General features: G+C 36.6%; 1 protein-coding gene across 1 annotated transcript in view; it reads right to left on the minus strand.

The window, feature by feature from the left end:
• The window catches only part of ripor1 (RHO family interacting cell polarization regulator 1), a 52,353-nt gene continuing 37,390 nt past the window's right edge, over positions 1–14,963 (minus strand). The window contains exons 16-24 of the mRNA XM_059335146.1: positions 13,684–13,820; positions 11,826–11,946; positions 10,488–10,623; positions 9,681–9,842; positions 8,616–8,774; positions 7,622–7,818; positions 6,937–7,020; positions 6,244–6,334; positions 1–5,067 (exon numbers count right to left, since the gene is read on the minus strand). Coding sequence (XP_059191129.1) covers positions 4,970–5,067; positions 6,244–6,334; positions 6,937–7,020; positions 7,622–7,818; positions 8,616–8,774; positions 9,681–9,842; positions 10,488–10,623; positions 11,826–11,946; positions 13,684–13,820 — 1,185 coding nt within the window. The 3' untranslated portion in view covers positions 1–4,969. The remainder of the gene's footprint in view (positions 5,068–6,243; positions 6,335–6,936; positions 7,021–7,621; positions 7,819–8,615; positions 8,775–9,680; positions 9,843–10,487; positions 10,624–11,825; positions 11,947–13,683; positions 13,821–14,963) is intronic.

A 14,963-nucleotide genomic window follows, 5' to 3' on the forward strand; every position in this document is an offset into this window, starting at 1 on the left:
TTATACCAGTGTTTTCACATGTTTTTTTTTACACATTCATGAATTTTTGCTGGCAATTATCCCAATATTGAAGCGTTGTACATTTTTTTAACTTGTACAGTATCATTATCAAGTTACAGTGCTGACATTTGCTTGAGTTTGGTGATCCCTCACAGTGAACATTAGCTCTTTGTTTCAATGTTACATTACTGTTGTAGACATGATGTTTTCTCAGAGGGAGAAAAAACAGATGAACATTTTAAATGGAGTTTTTTATTACTATTTTATTGTTTTAGTACTATTTCTTTGTTTTATTTATTATTATGTTTGCGCATGATTTTATTGTATTTTAATAACTGTACAGCACTTTGATCAACTGAGGTTGTTTTAAATAAATACACTTTGACTTGACTTGAAAAATCAAAGACTATTAGCTTTGCTTTATAATGAACCCAAATTGCATCCACCAAAGTTTTAAAAAAAGGAGCAAATTATGACATCATCCCCAACTCTTAATTAGAATCTCATAATAACGAGATAGATCACAATTATGGTAAATATCTCAAAGGAGTGAGGTCCTATTTCATAATTATGAAGATGTTGCTGTCATAAATATAAAATAAACTTATTATGAATAAAGGTATTGTGATTTAAAAAGGGGCAAAATCAGTCTTCACTGTATTTCTTTGGGAAGTGTAATGGGTAAGCAGCATTGTAAAGACTTGTTATTTTCAGCAAATGGCACAAACATGCAGAAACACTGGTATGACCCTATAATAACTTATATTTCCAAGTCTGGTGGCAATTTACTTGAAATACAACCCAGTTGTTTCATATTTATTACCATTAAATGTTTTAGGATGCCAACACTAACACAGCTAGACATGAAAAAAATCATATTCTTTCTCCTTCCTTCAAGTTTCAACTGTTATTCATGTGAATTTAAAGTAAACTGATCCCAGACCTGGATGGAGCAATCTATCTCTACCCAGTAATCCTCTACAGCAGTGTGTGACAGGAATGCAAACAGACCCCTTTTACAGCAGATATGTCATGCAGTGGTACAGTTTAGTCATACAATTAATCAATTAGCAATCTAATTGATTGGTTGAATGACTGAAAATAACATTTTTACTCATAACAGTAAAAAACGCATCTTATTCAACAAACTTTACATTTACAAATCAAGACTCTGCTAAGATAAAAACAGTTTATCATCACACAATTGAATTCCAGTGGCATATAGTTATATGTATTTCCATAAAGGATAAGATATGTCATTATTGTAAAGAGTAATGGCACTGAATTGCTTAAACCATTCTCTGTGCAGAAGCAGCAACGTGTTTTCGACAGTCTCAAGCTTTCATACAGAACTACATTGTTTGCCTTTACTTTAAATCTATTGCCCACATATTGACAGAATTAAACATAAGGGCCAGCAATAGAGGAAATGAAAAACATTCATTTTTAACCTTTGAAGTGGAAGACATTTCACAGTTAATTAGCCAGCAGTAGCAGGGATATATGTGTTTTGAGCTCTCCAGTATCTGTCCCTGCATCAACATGTCATCCTGAGCAACACCGTGAAGCCCCCACCTGCTCACACATCTCATGTAGATTTGGCTCAAAGGACTCCAGCATATCAACAAATACAATCCAATAAAAAATCTCATTCATTTTTTTTTGCTTCCCTGGGCGTGGCTCTGCAACAACAACACAGTCTGTGATCTACAGGACAACCTCTAAACAGACTACTTCTTCTCCACTGCAGAATGGACCCACTCAGATTGTTTTATATATTCCAAATATATTATTTGTGATGCATTCATATAAGCAGTGTTTGTATTTTCTTAAGGTAGGGCTCATTTAACTTCTTAATATACTGTTATGAGGTTTAATTAAATCTCGACCTGAAAAGTAAATAAAGCTGTAACTAAAGTACAATATTTGCCTAAAATGTAGTGGAGTAGAAGTATTAAGTAAAAAAATACTCAAGTAAAGTACAAGTACCTCAAAACTGTACTTAATTACAGTACTTGAGTAAATGTACTTAGTTACATTCCACCACTGGTTATAGCCATAATGGAGAGGGGCAATGATTCAGTCAAATCATTTTAAACTAATAATTCAGACTGATGCTTCTGTCCCTATGGAGATTAATGGGTTCACAATGTAATTAGTGTGAAAGGAATTAAAAAATGGAAAGTTGAGAATATCTATATTTTGAAAACAAAGCAATACTTCCTATTTAAATGATAGATCACAGTGTCTATGCAGGCATGGTGACTTCCTCTACAGTTTTAGCTTATCCCTTCTTAAGTGTATTGCATGTCAGGCTGGAGAGGTTGATTGTGGTCTCAGACTTTAGTCTCTTTCAGGTGTTTAGACTCATACTTTTGAGTAGGGCTGGGCAATATATTGACAGAGATTTATTTTTTAAATGTGATATGGAATTAAAAAAAATCTCTTTATAAATAAATGCTGCCCTTACTAGGGTTTGTCATTAATTATTTTGTAATGTCATTGTTTTTTCATATAAATATGTTTATTTCAGAAAAAGATTGGCCTATTTTATTTCATAGGCTATTTATATTTAAGATATCTTTTATTTAAATGTGCACTTTATGGACCTGGATTTTTTTTTAATTTTTTTTTTTTTTTAAAGGTACTCGTGTTGTTATACAGTATTTATGTTCACTTAAATAAACGGTTTCAATAAAACTACTTGTGACATGTCATATTTGGCTTTGACTTTGACTGAACATTTGCTCTCACGTTGCGATATAAATATCGGGATATATATTGTATATCAATTCTCAGCCTAAATGTATTGGGAGATGACTTTTGGTCCATATCGCCCAGCCCTACTTTTGAGTGAAGTTCTGCTGTCAATTGTCCAAACTAAGACACACTAACTTCTTTAATATCACGCTCACTGCTCTGCACTGTGCAGGTAATCCCTCTCGTCATCAATATTTCTTTGCCAACCAAGCATCATTTTAAACATGTACGTTTGTACAAATATATGTGGACAGACATCATACTGTTATAGTTAGCTTGTAACATTGTGCAAGAACATTTTTGTTTCTAATACTATTCAATTTCTAGGAGTAGTAACCACAAATCACAGTTGGCAATTAATGCAACATTTAGGCAGATTTACAAACAGCAGTGAAGGATACTGAATGGGCACGGTTTTATTTTTGGGTCTGTGTTGATATGGTTTAATGTGGACTTGGCCTTGACTCAGTAACAAAACTCGTCTTAAGTAGTCTTGACTACAGCCTTGGTGCAGGTCACCACAGCCATCTGGCAAAAACTGAAATCAACGAGCATGAGTAGAGCTAACGGCTACAGTAAAGGCAGAATTGTATGAGAAAATATATTGAAGGAATGTCACTTGACGGAACAAACTGTCCATCAGGAGCAGAATTGTTCCAAAAAACACTTTTAGCCTAATCTAGAGGCAGCAGCAGTGTCCATTCAGAGGGGTAACATTACACTGTAGAATAGGATTTTTATGCCTACTGGTTCACTGTGTAACCAGTCAAGAGAGTCAAAGTGGTAAAACTCATCAAAAATACAAGAAACTCAACATTTTGGGCACTTAGTAGGCTATGAAAATGTGAATTATCTAAAAAAGTGACTTTAAATAGCTTTCAAGACTGTGACTGGAAGGAGTTTGTCCACTTGTTTGACTTGAATTTGCCTCAGGTCAATGCAGACGTGTCTCCGTCCTCTTCAATGCACCACAACTTCATCCCTCACTGTCCATTTCATCCTTCTACTCCTCCCTTTATCCATCCTTCTATTCAAGCCTGCTTACAACCCCCATTCCGAAGAAGTTGGGACGCAAATAATTAGTGAAGGTACAACGAAGCTTCATGAACCATTTGCTTTATTTACAGAGCCCACTAGATGGCGCTGACATTCAACAAAGGGCTGAAAACACACTCAATCATTGCTAAAGCCTTTTTTAAGCCAAAACCGCCATCTAGTGGGGTCAAAAAATAAAGTAAATGGTTCACAAAGCCTCGTTGTCCCTTCACTACAAATTATCATCAGATTCAGAGTTTATATTTATAAAACCAACAGTTTGAACATTAACCTCTCAAGCCCACCTGCCCGGGTAGTTTTAGGAGTAGGGGAAGGGTCAGGAGTTAACCAAAAAAAAAAAGCATCCAAAGCTTATAACAGAAGAACTGCAAGGCCAAAATGCATGTATGAGGCTTCATTAAAAAGGTAGCATCTGTTTAGCATATGGTTAAAACATTTGGTTTGGTTTGTTTTAACTAGTGAAGGGACAATGAAGATTCGTGAGCCAATTGCCTTATTTTTTGACCCCACTAGGTGGCGTTCTTGGCTAAAAAAAGGCTTTAGCAATGGCAATTGAGTGTGTTTTCAGCCCTTTGTTGAACAAAGAGCGCCATCTAGTGGACTCCATAAATAAAGCAAATGGTTCACGAAGCTTCGTTGTCCCTTCACCAGTTTTAACCTCCTTACCTGCTGGCTGGCAGGTGGGTTTTAAGAGGTTAACTATATTTTCTTAGTACAGTTTTTAATTGAATATATGTCCCAAAGGATTATTTCATTATTGTATTCTGTCCCAACTTTTTTGGAATCAGGGTTGAACATTGTACATCCTTCCCAGCATCTTTACAGTCCAACTGAGTATTTAGCACAGGCTGAGAAACATAAAGTGGTGTGTTTGTAGCTTACTGGCTGCAAATGTTTGCCAGTGTTTCTATCCTTGATGTATTATTGCAATCTCTCCAACAGTGTACATACTATATGCCATACACTATATGTCTCTCTGTATCTTTTAGTGGTATTAAAGGGTTAGAAGGAAAACCTACTGTGTATTCTCATTGTGACATTGTGTTAAAGCACTGCCAAAACACAACACATATTGTGTTGCTGACTTTCTAGTTTTGTTGTGTGTCTGTGTGTGTGTGTGTGCGTGTGTGTGTGTGTGTGCGTGTGTGTAGTGTTAGAAAGCTGTGCTGGCCATGCTTCCTGGAGCGAAGAGTTTGGGTATGCTGTCCTGAGACGTCTCCACGTGTCTGTGGGCCATCTTCCCCTCCTCGCCTGCTCCACATGATTAATTGAAGAACAAAAAAAAAAAGTGGAATGAAAGAACGGACTAATGAATGAATGAGTCATCACAGGTGGCATACACCATTCTCTCCACAGACATTTGTGTTGGACAAAGTCAACTGGCAGAAACAAGATGTATATTTCTTATTTCTGCCTTAACTGTTGTCTTGTGTTACAAATATATGGATGAATGGAACGAAAAAAAAAAACAAAAAAAAAACAAAGACAAATTTTAAGTCACCATTGTTGGATATACATATACAGTTGCAAGAAACAGTAAGAGAACCCTTTGAAATGATCTAGTATTCTGTATTAATTTTTCATAAAATGTGATCTGATCTGCATCTAAGTCCCAAGTATAGACAAACACAATGTGCTTAACCTAATACCACACAAACAATAATAATATTTCATGTTTTTATTGAAAAAAAAAACAACATTAAAAATTCATAGTGCTGGTGGAAAAAGTAAGTGAACCCTTGATTTAATAACTAGTCGAACCTCCAGCAATAACCTCAACCAAACGTATCTAATAGCTGCTGATCAGACCTTTACAAGGTTCAGGAGGAATTATGGACTGTTGAATATCTAAAGTCTTTGAGATTACTTTGTGACCCTTTACAGTCTGATGCAAATCAACAATTCTTGTTTCCAGGTCTTCGGAGATCTCTTTTTTGTGAGGCATGGTTCACTTCAGCAGATGCTTCTTGTGAATAGCAAACTCAAAAAGTTTGAGGGTTTTTTACAGGTCAAAGTAGCTCTACACCTCACTCAGATCTCATTTCATTGTAAGGGCTCCAAGTTTGCTAACTCATGACTCCAATTATCTCTTAATGGAGTCATTAGCTAAAGGGTTCACTAACTTTTTCTACCAGCATTATGAATGTTTCATGGATATATTCAATAAAGACATGAACTATTATTATTGTTTGTGTGGTATTGGGTTAAGCACACTGTGTTTGTCCATACTTGGGACTTAGATGCAGACCAGATCACATTTTATGACAAATTAATGCAGAAAACTAGGTAATTTCAAAGGGTTCAAATACTTTTTCTTGCAACAGTATAACAAGTGCATCTTATAATCTCTGTTAGATATAGGTAAGAGTTTATCCAAGAAATGTATTAATTAGCTGTTATTCTAACTAATATGATGATTTTTATTACCGAGCACTAGCAGCACTTGTTTGGCAGCATCGCGGACTTCGTCCTTGTCCGTCCGACACAGATACACCAGCTGGTCAATACTTTCTTTGGCCTGAAATAACAACACATGGAATCCGGTGGTCAGCATGATGAGGATACAATGTATTAAGCAGTACAGACAAGCTGCACACAGACAGAATTTTATGAACATTACATTCACCACTAGCATGCCATCCAGTAGATGTTTTCTTCAACAGTGTAGGATAACAGCATGAACTCTAGAGGTGTAAATCAGCATATCGGCCCCAAAATTCGATTTTAACCCGATACTTGAGTCACAATACAATATTATTGCGATTTTGAGTTTAGTGTGAATTTAATTCTGTGGACACAAAATGCAGTTAATCAAGAATTGTTTTGTCAAATAAGAGAAAATTCTCACTATGAAAAAAGCCTAACTTTGCAGTGTTATTTTGACAACTTCCCAACACGATATCCTGACCATGGTGCCTATAGATCCCTTAGATCTTCTAGTTATGCCTGCTATGGCCTCCGAAAAAAAGAAGAAGGTAAAAATACTTATGGTCCGTCGGAAAGCTAAATATTGATACTTGGTGGCCATTAATCAATATAATATTGCCACCCAAAATATCATGATACTATGCGGTATAATTTTTTTCTCCCACCTCTAATGAACTCTGTATGTGTTCTTACCTTGAGGCAAGCTAAGGCTTTGCATCCACACACTCTGGTATTCACGTTTTCATCTTCCAGCAGCTCCAAACAGCTGACCAAAGCCTGAGGAGGAGAATATACACACTGTTGACCAAATACATACAGGTGTGTTGAAATCATTTAATCATAATTAAAAGGATTATCACTCAAAACGAAGTTATCAAAAAAATTGGAGAGAGTATGTCAAAAGTAGGGTTGTCACGATACTAAAATTTTCCACTCGATACCGATACTCAGGAAAATATTCGATACTCGATACCATTTTCGATACCACAAATGTAAAAACAAAGACCCCAAAATTTATTATTAACAAGAAAAATGCAAAATGTAAAAATGAACAGAACCACAGGTTAAATATTTATAATAAAAAACAGTTGTGCAAAAAGAAACTGCAACTATGATAACAAGCTTCAGATGCTCGATACTTTTGAAAATCAGTATTGTATCCGGATACAACGTTTTAGTATCGATACTTTTTTTTTGAGTATTGATACTTTTGACAACCCTAGTCAAAAGAGATTCAGGTCAGAGAAAATGTAACAAAATATCAATAACAAATAAATGTCAAATATTTAAAAAATATGGTATATTCTACACACAGTGAAACAGTGAATGTTTGAAACATACTGCACACACATATGTAAGCACTCTCTCCTCCTCTCACCTGCTCTCTCTGTTTGGGCTGGGCAGCCAGGCTCCTCAGTATCGAGCTGGCGGAGGCTGACACTTTGCCTCGAGGGTCTTTCAGTAATTTGGCCACAGCGTGAAGTCCTTCCCTCCTCAGGCTGCACTCTGCAGGACGCCGCAGAGCGTGGACGATCACATCCTGGTTACCTGACGCCAGGCTCTGCACCAGCCACACTGTAGGAGGGAGGTTATCACTGTTTATCACTGCATTCACATAGCTGTGTGTGTGTGTGTGTGTGTTTGTATGTGTGTGTGTGTGTGTGTGTGTGTGTGTGTGTGTGTGTGTTAAAAGTACAAAAGTATCAGCATCAAAAAGCACTTAAAGTATCAAAAGTAAAAGTACTTGTTATGCAGAATGGACCCACACAGATTATTTTATATATTCCAAATATATTATTAGATTATTATTGTTGGTGCATTTATGTAAGGAGCGTTTGACTGCTGTCAATGTAGGGTTAATTTTAACTATTTAATGTTTTATATTGTGTTATACATACATATGTTAATGTTTTTATGTTAAATCTCGACCTGAAAAGTAACCAAAACTGTCAGCTAAATGTAGTGGAGTAAAAAGTACAATATACAGTCATGGAAAAAAATATTAGTCCACCTTTGTTTTCTTAATTTTCTTGTTAATTCTAATGCCTGGTACAACTAAAGGTACGTTTGTTTGACCAAATATAATGCTAACAAATATAGCTCAGAAGAGTGATATCATTATATTTTTTCCAAACAAATGTACCTTTGGTTGTACCAGGCATTAAAATGAACAAGAAATTGAAGGAAACAAGGGTGGTTAATAATATTTTCCATGACTGTATGGCCTTAAAATGTAGTGAAGTAGAAGTATAAAGTTACAAATGTAGAAATACTCAAGTAAAGTAAAAGTACCTCAAAATTGTACTTAAGTACAGTACTTGAGTAAATGTACTTAGTTACATTCCACCACTGGTGTTGTGTATGTGCGATACCTTCTTCTGCCAGCTCAGAGACGTGTGTTTCCATGTCAGTGATGCAGTTGGCTTCCAAGTAACTCCAGAGCTGGAACAGAGTCACCATCACCTCGTCTCTGTTGCTGCCCCGCCGTGGTAACCTCTGATCCAGCACTCGCTCAACCAGAGACAAGAACACTGGACAACATACATATATACAGGTGTTAACATGACACACACTCTGACACATCCTGTACGCGTTATTATGGTTCCCACTGCAGTTCCTAATAAGTCACACCCTGCTAGGATCGGTCAGCGTGATGCCTGACGTCCTGCATCACACATTGTCGCGTTGCTGAATTGGGTCTCCTTGTCGCCTTTGGAAGAAGCAAGCAAAACGCAACCGGAAGAAGTTGTTAATTAACTGCGATTAAACCTACATCTATCTATATGCACTCAATACTTGGTTGGGGCTATTTGACTTAAACTGCTAGAAATGGACTTTTCCATCATATTCTAATTTATTGAGAACCTGTAGCTGACTGACAGCTTTAGATACTTTTCAGGTCGAGATTTAACATAAAAAAATACACTAAAAAGTGATTTGTTTAAAAAAAAGAAATAAATTAAACCTCATATTAGTATATTAAGTAGCTAAAATGAGCCATATCGTGATAAAATGATGCTTACATAAATGCATCATAATATTAATCCATTAATATATTTAGAATATAAAACAATCTGAGTCCATTCTGCATAACGAGTACTTTTACTTTTGATACTTTGAGTACATTTTGATGCTGATAATTTTGTACTTTTACTTCAGTAAGTTTTGAATGCAGGACTTTTACTTGTAGTGGAGTAATTTCACAGTGTGGTATTAGTACTTTTACTGAAGTAAGAGATCTGAATACTTCTTCAACCACTGCAACCAATAAACTACCTTTACCATTTTCCCACCAATCCACACTAAATTGAACAAAATATATTTTACAAATGCTGACCAATCATGATGTCGTAAGATAGGTCTTGTTTGGAACTGCAGTGGGATCCATAAAAACCCTTCCTGTACACAGGTACATATACACGCAGATTATGTTGTACCTGTGTCGGCCATGCTGCTGGCCCTCTCAGGCAGTACTCTGGAGTAGACTGTAGCCAGTGTAGCCAGGAGGCTCTCAGCAGAGACGCTGTACATGCTGCCCTCCCCCACACTCTGTTGCCATAGTGGCCCAGCTCCAAGGCACAGGCCCAGCTGTGGGATCACTGTGACGGAGGAAGACGGGAAAGAGGGATGAGAGGAGAAGGAAAGAGAGAGTTTGTTTTTTTATTTTGACATCATGCAAGCTTGCTGAATTTTAAGACATATCTTTTTTTTAGTCTCCTATTTTTCCACACATAACATGTCTCCTTTTCAGACTAATATAATGAAAACATCCAAAACAGACATTTAGGTGAATATTTGACAATATTTTTGTTGATTTTTCCTAAATTCATTAAAAGTTAGTGTGCTCAAAGTAATCTTGTATTTCTGTGTGTTTTCTAAATATTATTTGCAACTTTGCAAACTGTAGCTTTATCCAACTTAATTCTCAGCTCATTGGCTTATTGACATACGGCCGCAGAACTGAACGCTGTGTTTCAGTTCCGTGAGTACTGATATGCAGTCATAGATAAAATTAAAATTAAAAAATTCACAGATTGATTAAAAATTCCATGTGATCGACCAAACTCTTAACAAACATTAATCGATCATCAATTAATTATTCCCATCCCAACTGGAAAGTGTTCATATGTGACACCAATGTGATTGATGATCTGATGGCTAAGCTGTATATGAAAGTGATGCACACAATGTTCAGTCAAACAGAGAGTAGAGGCCCAGACTGATGTTTAGATTGAGGAGCTTACCTTCAGCAGGCTGTCTGCGGTGTCTCGGGTTGTCCTTGGCGATGCGTCGGATGATTTCTAGGACTCGGGCCTCTCTCAGCAGTCTGTCCAAGGCGTACATCTCTCCACACCGCAGCGGACCGAACATACCCAGACACTGCAGACATGACATCATATATCTCGCTTACACCAACCGCTTTGACACAACAGGAAACACTAATTTGGTCCATCTAAGATGTTAATGATGCAGTTTAAGTGATTATACAGTATGTTAATCAAAGAATGTCACATTGCTTTTCCACAAAAAAATCTTTGTTCACTATTACAAAATGCAATGTTATACAGCAATCAACAAACTTATGACTGATGAATCTGATACGACTTCATATTTACGGTCATGCCCTTTCAATTACCACAGTAGTGACACTATGACAACCATAACTATCACAAATACAACAACAACAACAACTTGTTTCTTCTTCAGAACAAGTTTTTGAATTGTGTAGATGATGAATAAAATCACTTCTGTCCTCTTTTCTTCTATAAGGTGCTGTTTAGGGCCAAGAAAGACCGTCCTAAATGGTAAACAGACTGCACTTGTATAGTGCTTTTACACTACAGGTCATCATTCACTCATTCATACACAGGTGGCTGAGGTTAACCGACATGGTGCCTGCCACCTGTCAACGGTGGTGGAAAGTTACTACGTACATTTACTCATGTAATGTACTTAAGTACAATTTTAAGGTACTTGTACTTTACTTGAGTATTTCCGTTTAATGTAACTTTATACTTCTACTCCACTACATTAAGCTGCCAGATTTAGTTACTTTTAACATGAAAATCATGATAAATTTAAAGTGATGAGATGTTTGTCTTTTAACTAAACCTCACAACAGTATATTAAGTAGTTAAAATTAGCCCTACCTTGAGGAAATTAAAACGCTGCTTACATAAATGCATCAATAATATTAATCCAATAATATATTTGGAATATATAAAACAATCTGAGTGGGTCCATTCTACATAAGTTTTGAATGCAGGACTTTTACTTATAGTGGAGTAATTTCACAGTGTGGTATTAGTACTTTTACTTAAGAAGGGGAACTGAATACTCTTTCCACCACTGCCTGTCAGTAAACCATTCACACACCAATGAAGGCAGCATACGGAGCAATTTGAGGCTCACTATCTTGCCCGAGGATACTTCGACATGTAGGCTGCCACGGTCAGGGATTGAACCACCGACCTTCCAATCTACCGCTCTACCATCTGAACCTTTACATGCAGTGTCACATCAGCTTGTGTACTAAGGCAGCAAAAGAAGGACTTGAGGACAGTGTTTTGCAGGTCACCTACCAACAGCTGTGTGCTGCAGTTCTTCAGGTGAACCACCAGAGAGCGGTCTAAAGTGGTGCAGCCCGTGGTGAGGGGAGAGGCCGGGGAGGCGGGGCTGTCCCAGCCCCTGTCCTGCAGAGACCTACACACACCCAAGAAGAAGTTGCGTTTCCATTACCAAGATTTATTTTATTTGTAGGTTAATCAACCTTCAAAGTGGTAATTACATAACTACAAGTAAAAGTACAAAAGTATCAGCATCAAAATGTACTTAAAGTATCAAAAGTAAAAGTACTCATTATGTAGAAGATTGTTATATATATATATATATATGTGTGTGTGTGTGTGTGTGTGTGTGTGTGTGTGTGTGACTTTTATCTGATATGACTTTTATCTGATAATCTAGGTTTTTTATCTCATAATTATGACTTTTTTTCTCATACATCTAGAATAAAGTTTTTTTTTTTTAAAGAAGCTAAGTTTTAATTTTTTTTTTAGAACTGGTGGAAGGGGCTTCCATACTTTACAGTCTCAATCTCTCATTACAGTATTCAAAGATTCAATCCATGTCTGTATATTTTTACTGCTACTTTTGTCCTTCAGGGAGGTACCATCTCATGCACATGCACATGCACAAAAAGGCACCAACACTTTAACCCTCTGGAGTCTCCAAAAGCGCATGACTTCTTGATGACATCCAGACTAGAAAACAAAGCAGCGTGGAGCCCTACTGTAAATTTACCTCTAAAGTTCTGGCTGTAAACTCCATGAGGCCAGTTTCAGTTTGATGATGATATACCAAGCAAAACTGGAGACGAGGTCAAATATATTTAGTATAAAATGATAGAACTGGATGTAACCCTCTTATGTTATATATGCAACCTTTGTTCACATTTGCAACATTTAAAATTCTTTATTGAGCATGATAGTGTTTTGAAAGTAAAAAAAAGATTCAAAATCACATTTTATGTTGGACTAAAGGACTAAAAAAAAGACACAAAATGACCAAAAAAAGACACAAAATGACAAAAAAGACACAAAATGACAAAAAAAGACACAAAATGACAAAAAAAGAAACAAAATGAGAAGACAGAATGACCAAAAAAACCCCACAGAAGACACAAAATGACGAAAAAAAGACACAAAAAGACACAAAATTACCAAAAGAGACACAAATGACATGGACAGACACGATGACTTGACTTACAAAGACACGAAAAGACATGAAAAGGATTCAAAAATGGACAAAATAGCCTCCATAGAGTTAAGGTGTTATGAGTGGTTATGAAATTTCCAATTAACTGGATTAGAATCTAAATCAGTAAACTTTTAAATGGATCAGGTATGAGTGATTGGAGTGAATAATCCAGAAATAACTTCTAAAACAATCTAATTAAAATCTGAGCCTAAAGATGTTATTATATTCCAATCAATTTCACACAATAGAGAATAAAGTGTGCCCCCAGTTAGCACTAAAACCTGCTGATAATGAAGTGAAATGATGCTCTAAACAACAAAGAGAAATCAAGATAAGAAAATTAATCCACAATAAATCATAATTTAATGTTATTTTGAGGACGCTATGAAAGCATAAGAGGCTGTTTAGTCCTGATGGTACAACACAGCTCCACTAGATGGCAGCAACATCCTTCAATAACAATGAGATGCAATAACTGAGAAGTCTTAAGTCATTCATATGTATATACAGTAATATATTCTGACATTTATGTTAAGGTCATTTCATTTCTTCTACTGACTGATTAAGAGTGTTGGGTGGTATTGATGAATCACACACCTTATAAACAATGTGATTAATGCAAAAATGTGTTCTCCAGAGCATTTGGTTGGGATTCTAACAGTTCATTGTGTGAGCACTGACCGGCCAGTTCTTCTACTCCTGTCGCCCTTCTCCTCCTCTTCCTCCTCCCAGTCAGACGTGTTGAGGAAGTCGAAGCTGCCCAGAGCTGTTTCCACCGTGAGGCTCACAACGCTGGGGGAGCGGCTGTGCCTACCGCCCTACACACACACAGACACAGACACAGACACAGACACACACAGACACACACAGACACACACAGACACACACACACAGACACACACAGACACACACAGACACACACACACACACACACACACACACACACACACACACACACACACACACACACACAGACACAGACACACAGACACACACACACAAATTCTCCATCAAACCATGAACCATAAAACAGTACTGAGCGTACAGTCAGACTACCTGGTTCCACTTCAAATTTGTTTGTTAAAGAATTGAAGTGAACATTTTACAGTGAAAAAAATCAACTTGTCATTTCACTCTTTCTGTATGTAGCAGACACTGTTTCTAAATTAAGATGCAAGAGACAAAATAAGTAAAAAGCAAGGACTGAAAAACAAAGAGGAAGTGAGCACTGGTGACAGGGCTGCGAGGGTTAACTGAGGCCAAAGGCCTCGGAGAACAGATGGTTCTAGAGGAGTTACTTTCTCTAAATGTCCAAAAATGTCAAGAGCAGTTAACAATGCAACGAGCTGGTAAAGGTCACAGGTTAGCTCAAATAGTTGTAACAGTGAATCATTTATGTATCGCTGCTGTTTCATGATTAATTCGAAAAAAGTAAATCATTGCTGGGATCCTGAAAAATCCCACAAGCCTCAGTACCTAAACAGCTCTGTAGCAGTTTGTTTTGTATCTGGTTGTGGTTGAAATTTGCACTGCACACAAATATTGGTTAGCAAATTCTGCAAATATAAAGATATTAATATGCACTGTAGATATGATGACGAAGACAACATTCATAATAAACCTTACACCACTGTTACATTGTATTTAGTTATTTCTTTTTCCTGCTGACAAGAACACCATGCATATTGGCTCTGCTGCAAACCAGACTTTCTCCTGATTACAGTTTTGTATATATTAGAATAAGTACATATGTCTGTAAAGGTTATATGTTTTTTCTTACCGAGAGATATTCACTATTGGTTTTTACATATTTTGCGTTTTTGGGTCAATAATTCTAGTTCTAAAATAAAAATAATGATAAAAAAACATTTAAATTAATGCTTGTCATGCTCACAGAAGATATGGCTGTTTTAATTGACATAGTACTTGTAATGATTTTCCACATTGAATTTTCACTTAAA

Source organism: Centropristis striata, chromosome 6, assembly GCF_030273125.1.
Source record: "Centropristis striata isolate RG_2023a ecotype Rhode Island chromosome 6, C.striata_1.0, whole genome shotgun sequence".
Lineage (NCBI taxonomy): Eukaryota > Metazoa > Chordata > Actinopteri > Perciformes > Serranidae > Centropristis > Centropristis striata.